This window comes from Lithobates pipiens, unplaced genomic scaffold, assembly GCF_037356315.1.
Source record: "Lithobates pipiens isolate NorthernLeopardFrog02 unplaced genomic scaffold, aLitPip1_a1.2 Scaffold_19, whole genome shotgun sequence".
NCBI lineage: Eukaryota > Metazoa > Chordata > Amphibia > Anura > Ranidae > Lithobates > Lithobates pipiens.
Window position 1 is genome coordinate 503,933,416 of NW_027507764.1, and position 18,667 is coordinate 503,952,082.

Genomic DNA, 18,667 nt, shown 5'->3' on the forward strand with positions numbered 1-18,667 from the left:
GTTTTAGAGTGGATATCATTGAGCCACTCTGGGATGATCTCAAACGTGCAGACAGCCCAAGAATTTACAGGAACTGGAGGCTTTTTGCCAAGAGGAATGGGCAGCTTTACCATTTGAGAAGATAAAGAGCCTCATCCACAAATACCACAAAGTTCCAACTGTCATTGATATTAAAGGGGGCAATACACGGTATTAAAGAGGAAGTAAACCCTGATGGGTTTACTTCCTCTTTGATTCTCTGCAAAGGTAAAGCATAATGGACTACTATGCATCTCATAGTAGTCCATTATGTGTCACTTACCTGACACAGGAGCCAGCGAAGTCACCGCTGTCCCCTGTAGTTCCAAGCGTCCATCTTCTTGGTGGGTCTCTCTGCTCCGGCGCTGTGATTCGCCGGAGCCGCGGTGGCGTCACTCCCACGCATGCGCACGGGAGCCGAAACTCGCGGCATATCGCCACAATCTGCGGCTTGCCCAGTGTGCCTGCGCGCCGCAGACAGCGGGTAAATATACGGTTTAGGAGATATTTCTTGGACCTACAGGTAAGCCTTAATCTAGGCTTACCTGTAGGTCAAAGTGGTTTGTAAGGGTTTACAACCACTTTAAGAACCAGGGTATGTAAACTTTTGATCAGGGTCATTAGGGTAGTTTCTGTTGTGATTATGATTTGAAAGTAAACGTTTGATAATAAAATGGCTTCAGCCAAACACTAACCATGAGTGAAAGACGTTTTTGTTCTCATTCATTCTCATTCTCTAAAAAATGGCCAAGAAATCATAAATTCTGCCAGGGTTTGTAAACTTATGAGCACAAATGTATGTAGCAAGGTCTTTAACCTCTTTTGGTCTGAGAACCTCCAAGGCCAGCGATAGCCGACATCCTTCAATATGTGGTGGGTTGTGAGGCATAGTGAGTGCAAAGACGGTGAAAGTCATTGGGCGCCAGACCCTTTTTGGATGTAAAAGAGGTTTTACTTCTTTTGGCAGTCCTTGTATATTTTGGGGTAAAGAGGGTTAGGGCCAGGACACCCTTAGTTGGAAACTCAATTGGCAGACTCCGAGACTTCAATAGAACAGCCATGCAGGGAAAGGCCCCAGCAACACGCCACTTTTGCACGTGCAGAATTGCTGTCTCCTATGGTAACAGTTCCTAACTCAAACGTATCAGTTCTTTCATCTCCACTTCAACTGCTCCTTGTTCAATACTGAGCTCCTGGTCTCTCACTAGACCCACTGATTCACTGACTATGAATTCCTTGAGATCCTCCAAGGTTTGCGGTGGTATCTCAAGCATCACCCCCACTTCTCTGCTGGTTCCTAAGCTTGGCAATCCAGAGACTCCTCAAGTTTCACCCCTGCTAATTGGCTTGACACACAAGGCTGCTCTGCAAGCATCTCCTCCGCAGGTTGGGTCCCTGACCTCCTTACCGCCTGAAGTTTCTCGATTCTACACCGTGCCCTTCAGTGAGACTATGGTTCCGGTACTTGCTTCAGCTACTCACTGTGGTCCCTGGTGAAGGCGATTGGTCTCTTTGTGGCGACCTCTTCCCTTCTACCTCCGACCACTGACCTCACCCGAATATATAGGCTCTCCCAGCAGGCCAAGGGATTCAAGAAAACCCCTGCCCATTGGCTGGGATACCCGCAACTTGACTTTGGATTGCCCTTCTCGTACCTAGTATCACCAAGTACCCGGCCACCTAGCGGTAGAAGAGAAAAGCGCAACGAGGCCAAGCTTGGGGAGAAATCAATAGATGCCTATCAAGGACTAGTCTTGACAAGTAAATTTGTGAGGAGCTCCCTGACAAAACTCTGGGGTGCTACGTGTGTTTAATAAAATAAATAAATATAAATATATATATAATTTTTTTTATTATTAATGTATGTCTGGGCAAAAAAAATAATTACACCAGTACATGCACATTTTCCAAAGCAAAGAATACTGCTTTGAAAACTTGAGCAATCACACATTTTGAAAGCTGATTTTCTTGTTTCATATAAGGCGCCCACCTGCAAAGAGGACTAACTTCATCAAGCATGGTATTCTGGCTCCATTTCTGTGCCCCTGGGAACAGCTGACCAGAGAGTGGGAGATGCGAGCTGGGGCTGAGCTGGACAGATCTGTACTGGAGGACAAGGACCATGGAAGTGAAGCTGGGGCAAAGCTAGAAAGATCTGTACAGGAGGAGGACCAAAGAACTGAAGAGCAGCTGCATCATCACAAAGATATAAACCTGGAATCTGGTTCTGTGGTCAGCACTGAACAAAACCTTGTTGAGGTCGGCCCAAAGGAAGCACAAGGTTTCTCTGTGTTAAGGTATGTCAAATATAATAACATTTTATTTGTTATATGCAAGTTAAGACTCCTGATTTTATTACATTTTCAGTCAAAAAATGCAGAATAATTTTACAGAATGTTACTACTTTGATATGCTGTTTGGAAGAGGTGATTTATGAAAGCACAAGCAATAATGGAACACAGGATTATTTATGGACACTTACTTTATTTATCGGAGTATAACATGCACCTTTTATTTTAAGAGACGTTTCAGGAAAAAACGTATTTTTTAAATGAACAACTTTGAAGCAAAATAAGGGTCAGTGCCCATCAATGCAGCCTCATTACTGCCCATCTGCAGCCTCCCAACTCCCATCAATGCAGCCTGATCAATGCCCATCTGTAACCTGATACCCATTTTCAGACGCAATGCAGCCTGATTAATGCCCATTTTCAGCCTCACAATCTCTCATTAATGCAGCCTGAACAGTGCAGGAAATCACAGAGCTGTCATCTCCTGCTCTTGCTTGGCGCGCGCGCACACACACACACACACACACACACACACACACCACACACACTCCTGCCTCTGCCATTGGCATTGGACCAGCTCCTCTGATTGACAGAACACTGATCCAGTGCCGGTGGCCGAGTCGGGACTGTGTAGAGAGCCGAGTAAACGGGACATGACGGCTCAGTGAATTCCGGTGGTGCTCGTTCCCCCTCCAAGGTACACTGTCAGCATATAACACGCACCCATGATTTGTCCACCATTTTCAGGGGGGAGAGAGAGAGTGTATGTGTCATACACCGATAAATATGGAATAAAAGTAGGCGACACTGGATTGATTCATGGAATTGGCACTGTATGGTTAATTGTGGATTTATTGATGTGTTTTAGTGGGTTTACCATGTAGCTCGGCTCCCTTTACACACACCTAGTTGGTAAAGTTGCATAAAGACAATCATCCATCCAGTTTGACTTGTGTGGGAGTGTGTTCACGTGTATGATTTCCCATATCCCTGTATATTGTGTTTGCTAAGATGCACGTCTAAGTCCTTTAAGACTATCAATACTTCCTGCTGACACCACAGATTGTGGAAGAGTTCCACATCCTTACCGCCCTGACAGTGAAAAGCCCCCTATGTGGCTTAAGGTTAAACTGGTTCTCTTCCAGTCTCATTGTGTGGCCCCGTGTCTTCTTGTACTCCCTGAGAATAGTTTCATACCCACGCTGGGATCACCATTGAGGCATTTGTATATCGCTATCATATCTCCTCTCAAGAGTCTCTTCTCCAGGGAGAATAGATTTAGTGCTTGTAGTTGTTCCTCATTGAGGTCCTCCAGCCCCCTTATTCATTTGTTGCCCTTCTCTGGACTCTCTCTAGCTCCAGCACATCCTTCCTAAGGATAGGTGACCAGAACTGGACGGAATACTACAGATGCGGCCAACCCGGATTTTTATAAAGTGTCAGGATTATCATTTTATCTTTGGAGTAAATCCCCTTTTTTTAAGTGGTATTTTTTTTAAATAACAAATTTGCCTAAACTTGCCTGCTCTGTGCAATGGTTTTGCACAGAACAGCTCTGATCCTCTTCTTTTGAGGTCCCCCCACCGGCACTTCGGGTGCCCTCGCGAAAAGCGGCTTTCCATGTGGGCACCCCTGCGGGCTCACTCCTGAGTCCCTCTGCTGTCTCCATTGACAGACAGCGGGACTTGGTTCATCGCATAATAGCCCATTATGTGACACTTGCCTGCAGGAGAATCCCGCGATGTCCCGTCTTCCTGGCTAGCAGCAAGCGTCCATTCTTCACCCCTCTTCCTTCCGGGGCCACGGACTCCAGCTCTGTGACTGGCCGGAGTCGCGTGGCGTCACGGCATGACCCGAGCTAGAAAATGGCACAGCGTGCGCTTTCTAACTCCGGCGCATGCGCAGAAGAAATCGCGTACAGCGATTTGCAAATATCTCCTAAGGTCTAGGAGATATTTCAAGCACCTACAGGTAAGCCTTATTCTAGGCTTACCTGTAGTTTAAAGTGGTCTGTAAGGGTTTACAACCACTTTAAGGCTTTGCAACCACTTTAATGCATGCTAATATTCTGCTGGCTTTGCTTGTTGCAGCTTGACATTGTAAGCTATTGCTCAGCCTGTCTTCTACTAGGATGGCCGGATCCTTGTCCATCCTGCAATCCCCCAGAGCTTCTCCCCCTAGCAAGTAACTTTGCATTTTATATTTTTAACCCCCAAGTGAATTACTTTATATTTTTTAATGTTAAACCTCATTTGCCATCTAGTTGCTCGCTCCATTCATTTATTCAGGTCCTCTTGTAAGGTTGCTATATCCTGTTATGTTTTTGCCCTACTCCTTTTTGTGTTGTCAGCAAGCACTGAGATCAAGCTATTTATCCCATCCTCTCTATCATTTATAAATACCGTATATACTCGAGTATAGGCCGACCCGAATATAAGCCGAGGTCCCCAATTTACCCCCAAAAAAATGGAAAAAATTATTGACTCGTGTATAAGCCGAGGGTGAGACATGCCTGTCCATCCCTGTGTGTCGTCCATCCCTGTGTGTGTCCATGCGTGTGTGTGTGTGTGTGTCCATGCATCCGTGTGTGTCCATGCATCCGTGTGTGTGTCCATGCATCCGTGTGTGTGTCCATGCATCCGTGTGTGTGTCCATGCATCCGTGTGTGTGTCCATCCATCCCTGTGTGTGTGCATGCATCCGTGTGTGTGTGTGTGTGTGTGTGTGTGTGTGTGTCCATGCATCCGTGTGTGTCCATCCATCCCTGTGTGTGCATGCATCCGTGTGTGTGTGTGTGTGTGTGTGTGTGTGTGTGTGTGTGTGTCCGTGCAGCCTACCTGTGTCCAGCCTGCCTGTGTCCGTCCAGCCTGTGTCCGTCCCGGCCTGCGTCCCGTCCCGGCCTGCGTCCCGTCCCGGCCTGCGTCCCGTCCCGGCCTGCGTCCCGTCCCGGCCTGCGTCCCAGCCCGTCCCGCAGCTCTTCGTCGGTGGCCATTCTAGGATTCAAAAGCCGCGCCTCCGTCGGTGATAGGCGGAACACTCAATTTCCCACTGACTGCTGGGAAATTGAGTGTTCCGCCTATCGGATGTCCGTGATAGGCGGAACACTCAATTTCCCAGCAGTCAGTGGTCCGCCTATCATGGACGTCCGCTCATCCTCATACTACGGACGAGGATGAGAGGACGTCCGTGATAGGCGGAACACAGACTGCTGGGAAATTCAGTGTTCCGCCTATCACAGGCGAAGGCGGAGACGGAGGCGCGGCCTTTGAATCCTAGAATGGCCGCTGTCTGTCTGCTCGACACGCTGATCGGGCAGACAGACAGCGATGACTCGAGTATAAGCCGAGGGGGGCACTTTCAGCCTCAAAAAAGAGGCTGAAAATCTCGGCTTATACTCGAGTATATACGGTAAATTAAACAGAGTTGGTCCCAAGGCAGAACTTTCCACTCGAGACCACTCCGAGTACACATTATTTATCACTACCCTTTTGACACGCCCTTGTAGCCAGTTTTCTAGCCAAGAACTTACCTTTTGGTCCATGCCTACAGACGTCAGTTTGTAGATTAAGGGTTTGTGGGGGAATGTATCAAATGCGTTTGCAAAATCTAGATACCAGCCTACCTTTCTCCAGGTGGCAGCTCACTTCCTCGTAGCATGTTAACAGGTTGGTTTGGAAGAACGACCTTTCATAAACCCATGCTGATTACTACCGATACTGTTTTCATCAGCAAATTCTTTGATATCCCTTATCACCTCCACTAGTTTACAAACTATTGATGTTGGGCTAACATGCCTGTTTCCAGGACTATAACCGCTCTTTGTTAAATTTTGGTGCCACGTGGGCTTTTTACCTATCAGCTGGTACAAATCGTGTCGGTATGCTTTCCATAAAGTTTAGGAATGGAGTGTAGCTTGAACTCAAAACATACAAGCCCATGTAATGTTTGGTACCTGTTAGAAGGAACCTCTTTTTTTTTTTGTTTTTTTTTTTTTTTGATTAAAAATAAAAGTAGTGTCTCTGATATACAATGGAACATGAACTACAATATTTTCTGACTTTTGTTTTACAGGAATAAAAAGGTGTTGAAAATGCTGTCTGCCTTGTTTGATCCGCATGGTAGGAATACCAATCATACCTCATCTCCAGAACTGTCGAGTCTGGTGAATCCCATTCTAAGAGACTCCCCAAGGGCATTGGTGTGGGTAAGACTGGCGATGGTGACAAAGGGAAGCCCAGAGTTGCATTCACTGATTTGCATTCCAGCTAAGGAAGATTTCATCCAGCTGAGAAAAGACAAGTTGTTTGCGGGCCCCCAGGAGCCCAAGCACAGTGACCCTTTTAAGAGTAAAATTGTGAAGCAGAAGAAGGAGCGGAAAAGGCAGAAATCCAAGTCTAAGCATGAAGGCTCTGAGAAGATGGAGATTAATGCAGATCTCTCAGTCAGTGACCAACTGACACTGGGGTTGTGGCCTAGTCCTATACCGGAGGTGACCACACACTGCAACAGGCTCCTTTTTGGTTATGTTACGCATGGTGACTTCTCCATGGCTGCAGGATGTGGTGGGGCCTTAGGGTTTGTTAGCTTAACAGGTCTATTGCACTTGTTACAGCAAACTAGTGACAAAATTGGTATTGTGTTACTTAGAAACCCATCCTCTCTTCAGTACAGGTTTGCAAAGCTGATCATTGATGCCTAAAAAAATAAGAATCTTTCCCTATTCTTTCAAATAGAAGTGGATCCAAGGCAATATTGGAGCCAGATTTTGAAAAGCGCTACTACAATATAAAATTGATTCAGAAGTTTATCAATGAAAGGGATCACCCTAAATTAATTAATGGAATGGAGGCCGGTGGGTGCTACCCATTGACTACCAGTGATAGGGCTGGGGAAAAAAATCGATTTAAATCTTGAATCAAGTTAAGAGGTCAAATCGATAAAAAATTTCAGCAAATCGATTATTATTATTTTTTTCATATATTTTTACTTTTTTTTTTTTTTTTTCACGCGGACTGGCGCCGACACCGCGCCGGTCCTGAGGTGCTGCTCGCAGGAGTTTTTAGACGAGGCTGCGGCCTCGCTTAAAAACTCCTGCCCGCAGCTCCTCAGGACCACCGCGGTGGCCATAAAAAAAAAAACAGAAACTTGAAACGTGAATAGAGTTTTTTTGTTTTGTTTTTTTAAATCGAAGATTTATTTTTAATTTTTTTGTGAAAATCGCCCAGCTCTAACTAGTGATGAGCCAAGGCATGTTCACACACAAGTCAAAACCTGTTTGAGCTATCGCGTCAAGGAGCTTTCAAGAAACTTTTCACTATGCCCCTTGCATACGTGATGCATGGGGAATGCCTCCGCCTCCTAAGATTGACTGTTAGCTTTGATGGCTCCGGTGGGTTTGAACTGGTATCCAAACATGCCTGAGCTCATTCCTGTTGACTCCTTGTACAATATTTCCTTGGGATTCCAGTTGTATGATTTCTCTCCACCCCCACCCACCTTAGTTTCTGGCTCAGTTTACTCAAAACCAAAAACTTTACCACTTACATAAACTTGAGAATTGCCATCGCTGATGTCTTCTTAAAATCGACATGCCTAGCGGCTCTACTGATCCAGTGACCAGATTGCTTTAGGAGTTACTGACCTGCGACAGATGTGGATTATGAATTCTGACTTTCCTCTTCACTTGATGCAAGCTTGCTCCAGGTCAAAGATTCCTAAACCCTAAAGCAATGTTTCTCAACTCCAGTCCTCAAGGCTCCCCAACAGGTCATGTTTTCAGGCTCTCCATTATTTTGCACAGGTGATTTGATCAGTTTCAATGCCTTTGTAATTGCCACAGCTGTTTCATCTGAGAAAAATCCTCAAAACATGACCCATTGGGGGGGCTTGAGGACTGGAGTTGAGAAATACTGCTCTAAAGCCACAGCCAGCCAGCCAGGTACCAGACCTCTTGAAAAAATGTTAGCCTATAAATATCTCTGTAGTTTTCCTATATGGAATCGGTTTGTTCTTTTTTGCTGGTGTTAAGAACTGGTGATCAATGAAGGTCCTGTTTTTTTTGGGGGGGGGGGGGGGGGTTTATAACAGAGCTCTTCCAGTGGTTATGAAGCACCCTAATCTTAGGGAGCGTCCCCCTTTTAAACACATCCAGGGTTGAGGTAGCTGTTGTAGGACTGAGTTTACCATTTCCTGACACTGGGGGGGTTATACTTTATCTATAAAGAGAGGCGTGGTATTACAAGGGGAAGTAGATCAGCTCTGAGAGGCTGCTCCATGTCCTTAATCCCGGTTTTGCACATCAAATTCTAGCGGTCCATTGTCCAACTCTTCCTGCATGAAATGCAAAGACTTGTAATACTAATATGTGCTTGCTCACCAAAAATAAAGCCTCTAGCCTTATGGCCATGTACTTAATGCAGAAATGTATCCATAACAACTTGATGAAGTTATTTTAGCAAGGATCATACATTCCACTTGACTTATGCTTCCAAAATGAATGTGTGCTGTAAAGTGTCTCCCAGCATTGTTCCTGTCTCTTCTTGCTGGAAGCTGCCATTTTGCTAAAGCCCCTAAAAAGCAGTAAAGCTTTAGGCTGTCAGCAGATCGGGCCTCTAGTAGCTCTGATTTTTGGTATAATGCCAAAAATGGAGAGCAACTGAGCATGTGCAGAGCAGAGTGAGACAGTGCAGTACTGGATTTTGTGCAGTATAGACGCTTATTTTTAATATTTTACATTATGAAATACCTGCAGAAGTGACCTAGCAGGACTTTATTTTCTGACTATAGTTCCACTTCAAGCACATGAAAACTGGTCTTTGGGATAGTGAAGATGAATGACGATTAAAATCATGTTGTAAAACTGAAATCTACAGTGCTGCTGGCTAAAGAAATGTAACATTGCTTTTATTTTCTTTATATTGAATTTACCTGTATGGCAGCTTTCTGTATATGTGTACATGTGAATATATAACATTTTACAGCAGCATGTTTTTTTTTGTGTGTGTGTATATAGTAAAATACAATTATGCATATGCAGTATTTTTATTTATTTTTTGGTAGCAATTTTTTATGAAATTTCTATGTTGCCTACTGCCTTCTAATTCCCGTTTCTAAAAAAAAAATTGCACTTTTCTTCTCCACAAGATGGCAGCATTAGGCCATATTCTGAAACCTATTAACTTTTTCTTTCGTTTTTTTGGAATCTAAATTCTAGCCGACCAGCACATTATTCTCTTCTATATTTCTATAAATCTCTGTTGGTGATGTCCAACAGTTTACTTCTGGTTTGGAGTCTTGAGTTACCTTACTGTCAGGCCACAGGATAATTCTCATATCGGTTACAGAATACTCTTGTATGGAGCATCATGCAGTATAATCCCGGAGGACTTCTGGTTAAGAGAAGCTGTAGGACAGGACATTTTTCATTACACAACTTTGGTTCTGAAAAAAAAATCTTGGTAGCTGCCCTTAATGCATTTATATTTGGATATACAAAAGTTTGTGAAGTAATGCTGTAAAGTAAGGATGCATTCAAAAATATACACTCACCGACCACTTGATTGGGTACACCTTGCTAGTACCGGGTTGGACTCCCTTTTACCTTCAGAACTGTCTTCATTCTTCATGGCACAGATGCAACAAGGTGTTGGAAACTTTCCTCAGAGGTTTTTCTCCATATTGACAAAACATCACACAGTTGTTGCAGATTTGTTGGCTGCATATCCATGATGTGAATCTCCCATTCCATCATATCACAAAAGTGATTGGATGGAGATCTGGTGACTGTGGAGGCCAATGGATTACAGGGACCTCATTGTCATGTTCAAGAAACCAGTGGTGAGATTTGAGCTTTGTGGCATGGTGGATTATCCTGCTGGAAGGAGCCATCAGAAGATGGGTACACTGTAGTCATAAAGGGGATGGACATGGTGAGCAGAAATACTCAGGTAGGCCGTGGCATTTAAATGATGCTCAGTTGGTAAGAAGGGGCCCAAAGTGTGCCAAGAATATATCCCCCACACCATTACACCCCCACCACCAGCCTGAACTGTTGATACAAAGCAGGAAAGATCCATGCCTTCATGCTGTTTATGACAAATTCTGAATGTCACAGCTGAAATTGACAATCATCAGACCAGGCAACATGTTTCCAATCTTCTATTGTCCAATTTTGGTGAGCCTGTGCGAATTGTACCCTCGGCTTTATCATCTTAGCTGACAGGAGTGGCACCTGGTGTCTTCTGCTGCTGTAGCCCATCTGCTTCAAGGTTTGATGTGTGTGTTCAGAGATGGTATTCTGCATACTTTGGTTGTAATGAGTTGATATTTGAGTTACTGTTGCCTTTTTATCATCTTGAACTAGTCTGCCCATTCTCCTCTGACATCAACAATGCATTTTTTCTCCACACAACTGCCACTCGCTGGCTATTTTCTCTTTCGGACCATTCTATGTGAACACTAGAGATGGTTGTGTGTGAAAATTACCATGCCCTGAGGTCCCCTTCCAATTTTTTGAAAATCTGCTGGTAGTTTGCAGCAAAGAGTCTGTCCACCTTACTGGGGAGTGTGATACCTGGGTATGGTATAGAATCCTTAGTCCAAGTAAAGGGGAAATGTTTCGGTTGATCCAGCCAGTGGCCTGGGACAGAGCTGTTAAGAGCCATTGATTTGGATAAATTCACTGTGAGACCCCAGAGGGAACCAAAGTCCTTGAGCGTTCGTAATAGATTGGGTGTGGATATTAGGGGGGACGTAACGAAGAATAGCATGTTGTCCGCAAACGGTGAACACTTATGTTCATGGGGTCTGCATACCATTCCTTTTAATGTTCAGATCGGCTCTAATGGCTATAGCTAGTGTTTCAATGGCAATCGCGAATGAGTGGAGATAGTGGGCAGCCCTGTCTCATGCCTTTATGTATATTAAACTCGTGTAGTATCCCATGAGGCGTATTTGTGCACTCGGGGAGCAGTATAGAGAGTGTATGATGCCAAAAAGGTTGGGGTCAAAACCCACCTTTCTAATATATATCAGAGATAAGGCCAGGACACTATCGAAGGTTTCTGTAGGTCGATAGATGCCAGGAAGCCTTCTTGTGGGGTCCCTCTATCCCAATTGAAGTTCAGAAGTGATAAGATATTTAGGGCCCTTCTGACCTGGTCCGGCCCTGTCTCTCCGGTATAAAGCCTGCCTGTTCATTGATATATTTCGCTATAAATTCTGACATTCTGTTCGCCAGGACTTTGGTCATGATCTTAATGCAATTGTTGATGAGAGAGATGGGGCGATAATTTCCCACATCACTCCTATCCTTCCCTGGTTTAGGGATAACCGAAATAAAGGCCTTGTTCAAGTCTCTATCTATTGGGTTACCCTCTTTCAGAGAATTAAAAAGACGTGTGAGTTACAAGGCTAGAGTGGTCCCAAATTTGTTTTAGAATAGCCGCAGGAGAAACCATCCGGGCCTGGTGCTGAGCCACGTTTCAGGGATTTTATTACCCCCAAAACTTTTTCCGTGGAAAACGGACTTTCCATAAGGTTCTTATGCTCATCTGATAATTTAGGGAGTATTAGGTCACGAAGAAAGGAGTCTTGTTCGTTAGCAGTTGGTGGTTTCTGGTCCAAGTATAGTTTGGAGTAGTATGCCTGGAAAGCATCCATGATGCGGTTTGGGTTTTGAGTCAGATCCCCTGTGGCGGTCTTAATTTTGGGGAGGACTAGGGTTTGAGTCTTGGGGCTTAATTTCGCTGCCAGTTTGGAGCCAATTTTATTTGCTTGGTAGTAAAATTTTGCCCCTGACCAGCGGAGAAATAGCTCACTGTCTGTGGTGAGGGTCAAATTAAGTTGAATTTTAGCTGTTTCCAGGGCTTGTAAAGAGGTAGGTGTGGCGTTGCGTTTATGTGCTTTACACACCAAGAAATTCTCTATTCGGTCGTACGATTTCAGCTTTGCGTTCCCTCTTTAATCGAGAGGACATCTGAATAAGAATGCCCCTCATCACAGATTTATATGCTGCCCAGAGTGTGGATAGGGAGATATTGTCAGTGTCGTCTAGAAAATAGTCATGACGTGATTTCTCAAGGATTGAGCAGTGAACCAGGTTGTTGAAGATGAATTTGTTGAGACTCCATTGAAAGGGTCTCTCGGAATCCCCTGCATATTGCATGGATAGGGACAGCATGGAGTGGTCCAACAGTGGGGTATCTTCGAGGCAACAGGGGAATTGAAGAGGCCGTTACAAAAATGTGGCCTATCCTGGCATAAGTCTGGTGTGAAGCCGAGAAATGGGTGAAATCTTTGGCATGGGGGTTCAGTTCCCTCCATATGTGAACTAGATGATTGTTTAATAATTGTGTAACTTTCAAACTCTGTTTTGGTGGGCGTTTGGCAGTAGGTGAACTTCCCCTGGATTTGTCCAGGGCTAGGTCAAAAGCCAAATTAGTGTCTCTTCCCCATAGTGTTGAAAAACATTCCCTGGCCTTTAGTGGGTGCGTAATATGTCACAAAAGTGTATGTGGGTGTGTAATATGTCACAAAAGTGTATGTCCCTCCGTTTATGGTACCTTCAAGTAGGAGAATCTCCAGATCTCTAACTTTGTCAGTGTAAAGTTTAAGGTTGCACGAGAAGCAGATGGCTACCCCTCTTGTCTTATTCTCTGCATTAGCTAGGTAGAATTGTGGGAATCAAGGTTGTAGGAAGGTAGGGGTATGTGAAGCGGGAAAGTGCGTCTCTTGAAGGACAATGTCCGCCTTCATGGAGTAGTATAGTCGAAATATCTTTCTACATTTTTAACTGGCTTGATTAGGAAAGCCACACACCTCTCTCTATATAAGACCTTACAGCTCACAGTGCATGTCAGAGCAGATGAGAATCATGAGGTCAAAGGAACTGTCTGAAGAGCTCGGGGACAGAATTGTGGCAAGGCACAGATCTGGCCAAGGTTACAAAAAAATTTCTGCTGCACTTAAGGTTCCTAAGAGCACAGTGGCCGCCATAATTCTTAAAAGGAAGATGTTTGGGATGACCAGAACCCTTCCTAGAGCTGGCCGTCCAGGCAAACTGAGCTATCGGAGGAGAAGAGCCTTGGTGAGAGAGGTGAAGAACCCAAAGATCACTGTGGCTGAGCTCCAGAGATGGTAGAAAGTTGTAGAAAGTCAACCATCACTGCAGCCTTCCACCAGTCAGGGCTTTTTGGCAGAGTGGCCCGACGGAAGCCTCTCCTCAGTGCAAAACAGATGAAAGCCCACCTGAAGGACTCCAAGATGGTGAGAAATAAGATTGTTTGGTCTGATGAGACCAAGATGGAAATTTTTGGCCTTAATTCTAAGCGGTATGTGTGGAGAAAACCAGGCACTGCTCCTCATCTGTCCAATACAGCCCCAACAGTGAAGCATGGCGGTGGCAGCATCATGATGCGGGGGTGTTTTTCAGGTGCAGGGACAGGACAACTGGTTGCAATCGAGGGAAAGATAATTGTGGCCAAGTACAGGGATATCCTGGACGAAAACCTTCTGCCGAGTGCTCAGGAATTCAGACTGGGCCAAAGGTTTACCTTCCAACAAGACAATGACCCTAAGCACACAGCTAAAATAACGAAGGAGTGGCTTAACCACAACTCCATGACTGTTCTTGAATGGCCCAGCCAGAGCCCTGACTTAAACCCAATTGACCGTCTCTGGAGAGACCTAAAAATGTCTGTCCACCAATGTTTACCATCCAATCTGACAGAACTGAAGAGGATCTGCAAGGAGGAATGGCAGAGGATCCCCCAAATCCAGGTGTGAAAAACTTGTTGCATCTTTCCCAGAAAGACTCATGGCTGTATTAGATCAAAAGTGGGCTTCTACTAAATACTGAGCAAAGGGTCTGAATACTTAGGACCATGTGATATTTCAGTTTTTCTTTTTTTTAATACATCTGCAAAAATTTCAACAATTCTGTGTTTTTCTGTCAATATGGGGTGCTGTGTGTACATTGAGGAAAAAGAACTTAAATGATTTTAGCAAATGGCTGCAATATAAGGGAAAGCTTCCCTTTCCCATCTGCCATCGAAACTGGAATACTTTATGGAATAATGGCTTACTGTGATGATCAAACCCTTCCCCTCACACGATCACAAAGTTTGTGTGTTATACACAATGGGGGTTATTTACAAAAGGCAAATCCACTTTGCACTACAAGTGTAAAGTTCACTTGGAAGTGCAGTCGCTGTAGATCCGAGGGGGACATGCAAGGAAAATAAAAATCAGCATTTTAGCTTGCACATGATTGGATGATAAAATCAGATCTTGCCCTGATTTCAGATCTACCCCTCAGATTTACAGCGACTGCACTTCCAAATGCACTTTCAGTTTACACTTGTAGTGCAAAGTGGATTTGCCTTTCGTAAAAATAACCCCACTTGTCTCAACCACTTGCTGACTGTGCTATAGCAGAATGACCGCTACAGCATTGTGCAGACATCTATTGACTTCCTCCCAGAACTGTGAATCCGGCGCGCACTACGATCAGAGTAAAGGGCCGGTCATGACAAAGTGTAGGACAAGCTGGGCAGAGGATATAGGTCACATAACAGATGCGGAATGGTCTACCATATTGGATAATGTGTCCTCTTCACAAAAACTCACGCAACTATTCATTATTCACCGAACTTACCATACCCCGTATAAACTACATAAATGGCACAAAAGAGACGATCATTTGTCCTTGTAGGGTGGACAAACGGTACCCTTATTCACATTCTCTCGAAGTGCCCGAAACTGAAAAGGTACTGGTCTGATGTGATCAACTCTATTATTAAAATATAGAACCGTAAATTTGCAGTTTACCCTAATCTGTGTCTGCTTGGGTGGCTAGACGAGGACATGCACACACCCTACACCTACACAGCCATTCTCAGAGTTCTGTTTATCGCCAGAAAACGTATTAGGATCTGTGATGAGGCTTGCTCAACCCCAATCGCAGTAAAGAGCCAATGAAATTGGCTCTTTACCGTGTGACCGGCTGTGTCCAATTACAGCCGGTCACAGAATGTCAACAAACCGCGGTAATGAGATGTTACCGGGTTCTCCTCCTCACACACGGATTGTGTGTGAGGAGATTGCGGTAACGTCTTATTACCGCTTACAGTACACACCAACACACTGATTGCCCCCCAATAAAGAGGACCTATCAACAGCCATCAAAGTACCCGAGTACCTGTCATAGTCCATCTGAGTACCTGAAACAGATCATCTGAGTACTTGAGCACCTGTCACCAGCCCATCAGAGTACCCAAGTACCGATCTGTAGCCCATCACAGTACCCAAGTACCTGTCACCAGGCCATCCGAGTACCTATCTGCAGCCCATGCCTCATAGAATATACATTGGGGTGGTTGCATTGCAAAATGGGGTCATTTTGTGGGTATTTCTACTGTCCTGGTGCTCAAGGACCTTCAAAAGTGTGATAGGTAGGAATGATATGATATGTGTCATTTATGCTCCTAGGACGCCTGAAGGTACTACTTTAGTGCTGGGCCTCTGTATGTGGCCAGGTTGTGTAAAAGTCTGACATGTGGTATCGCCATACTCAGGAGGAGTAGCAGAATGTCTTTTGGGGTTAAATTTTGCTACATTCATGCTATGTGTTAGAAATATCTTATAAATTGGCAAATTTGTGTAAAAAAAAAATAAGTTTTCATTTTGTTTCCACGTTTTTCAAAGACGTCTGGAAAAAAATGAACCATTCAAAAGACTTATGCTTATAGAATAGATGTTAGGGTGTTTTCTTTCAAAAATGGGGTCATTTTGTTGGTAATTCCATTGTCCTGGTGCTCCAGGGCCTTCACAAATGTAATGGGTCATTAGGAAATTAGAGGTGTAATTTATGCTCCTAGAACCCCTGATGCTGCTCCCTGCATGTTGGACCTCTGTGGCCAGGCTGTGTAAAAGTCACACACATGTGGTATCGCCATACTCAGGAGGAGTAGCAGAATGTATTTTGGGGTGTGATTGTAAGTATGCATATGCTGTGTGTGAGAAATAACTTGTTATTATGACAATTTTGTGAAAAATAATAATTCTTAATTTTCCAAAGAATTGTGGGGGAAAAAATTACAACTTCAAAAAACTCCCCATGCCTCTTACTAAATACCTTTTGACTGTCTACTAGATTCTGGGAAAAAATGAGAATCACGATTCTTTTGCTTAGAATGAAGATCACGATTCTCTCACGATTCTCAAAAAACAGTTTTATTTGAAAAATTAACAGGCAGGGTATCGCTGAGTATTGGCAGGAAGGGTATTGGCAGGGTATTGCAGAGTATTGGCAGGCAGGGTATTGCAGAGTATTGGCAGGGTATTGCAAGAGTATTGGCAGGGTATTGCTGGGTACTGCAGGGTATGGAGGGATGGCTGCTTCCATCTCTGGATCTCTCCCCTCCACTGTACAGATTAGTACAGAGGGGGAGAGAGGAACCGGCGTCATGACATGACGACGGTTTGTTTACAAGTGATCGCTCCGTCGGAGCGATCACAGTGTAAACAGCCTGGGTGTAGAAAGATGGCCACCGCTTCAGAGCTAGGCCGAAGCCGCGGCCTTTGTTAAGGCCGAGACCGCGGAGCACTCAGCGGATCGCGGCATGTGCCGATCCGAGCGGGGTGACCCGTGAGGATCCGTTGCACCCCTACTACTGTGTATAGCAGTGTGCACTCGCACTGCTGTTTCCTGGCCACTGTACCTGCCCACAACCAGGCAGCGGCACGCCACATCGCACGCTCCAATGACTGACATCAGTTCTGGTGGCTGACGTCAGTTTCGATATCCGCCATTTGCGTTCCACACTAGTTACGCGGAACCGGCGGCACTAAAAGAAAATCGCGGGTCACCCAGAACTTAGATCGCGTGGAGGGGGTGAATCAAGATTGCGATCGTTTCGCGATTAATCGCGCACCTCTACTGTCCATTTTTCAAAAAAGGATCATTAGGGGGTATTTGTACTTTCCTGACATTTCAGAGCCTCAAGAAATTAGAGGCCATCAGTGCGTCAGGTGTGATCAATTTTGATCACACCTGCACCATAGCTTGCAAACTCTATAACTTTCTCAGAGACTAAATAATATCCACTAATTTGGATTATTTTTACCAAAGAGATGTAGCAGTATAAATTTTGGCCCAAATTTATGAACAAAAATTACTTGTTTGCAAAATTTTAATATAGAAACTAAAAGGTTTTTTTTTTTCAAAATGTCTCCCTCTTTTTTTTACTTATGTGGCAAAAAAAAAAAATGGTGGGGATTAAATACCACCAAAAGAAAGCTCTATTTGTATATAAAAAAATGCTAAAAATTTTCTTTGGGTACAGTGTTGCATGACTGAATAATTGTCATTCAAAGTGTGAGAGCGCTGAAAGGTAAAAATTGGTCTGGGTAGGAAGGGTGTATAAATGCCCTGTATAGAAGTGGTTAATAAAAGGTAAATTACAAAATGAAACACAGATATATACTTTTAAAAGATTTGTCTTTATTTTTATACGGATTGTAACTTCATATAATGTTCTGATGTATAAGTAGTAAAGCCGGCTGACTGTACGTCTAGAAATTCTTATGTCCTCTGTAATGCTATATAATGTATGTTTTTTGTTCAATGGAAGAGTTTTTCTTAGTTTTGTCAATAAAAAAAATCTGATTTTTTTTATTTTTTAAGAAAAAGGGCCAGTCACAGCGGCCCTTTTCCATTGATTGGACACAGCTGATCACATGGTAACACACTCGTCGGTTATCGGCATTCCTTTCCTCATGCTGTGACAGCGTGAGGAGAGCCATTAACCAGGAAGTGTGACAGGGGGACATCTGCACTGATCGTCAGTGGAGCCCCAACAGTGCCCATCACCACTGCCAATCAGTGCCCTTCGGTGCAGCCTCATCAGCGAAGAAGAAAAATGACTTATTTGCTAAATTTTATAAGAGAAACTAAGAAGTTTTCTGTCTTTGTTGTGGAGCAAAAAAATAAAAAACCCAGTGGTGATTAAATACCACCAAAAAAAAGCTCTGTGTGAAAAAAATTATAAAGATTCATATGAGTACAGTATTGCAAGTGGTTAAAGTAGAATTCCAGGTTTAATTTTACTTTAAACAGTTTGTTTGGGCCAAGCTGGCTCAAATGAACGTTTTCCACTACAGATCGATGTGACCACTGCATGTGTTGTAATATAGTTTAGTAGAAATAGCGACATACTGGTGCTGGAATTAAAGAGAGTTGGGCCGAGTGCTTCCTTCACAAAAAGACTCTTGTATCAACTGGTATATTTTCGTAATTTTTTCCTGTATGTTTGGAAGGCTAGTCAAACACAGGTCATCAAAATCCCCATAGAGTTTAAT

The 18,667-nt window shown here is 44.1% G+C and overlaps 1 protein-coding gene across 2 annotated transcripts in view; it reads left to right on the top strand.

Moving 5' to 3' along the window:
- Positions 1–9,290, top strand: part of POP1 (POP1 ribonuclease P/MRP subunit) — a 35,006-nt gene extending 25,716 nt beyond the window's left edge. For both annotated transcript variants that reach the window (XM_077493080.1, XM_077493081.1), the window contains exons 15-16: positions 2,001–2,315; positions 6,380–9,290. In XM_077493080.1, the coding sequence (XP_077349206.1) occupies positions 2,001–2,315; positions 6,380–7,007 (943 nt within the window). In that variant the 3' untranslated portion in view covers positions 7,008–9,290. The remainder of the gene's footprint in view (positions 1–2,000; positions 2,316–6,379) is intronic.
- The last annotated feature ends 9,377 nt before the right edge of the window (positions 9,291–18,667 follow it).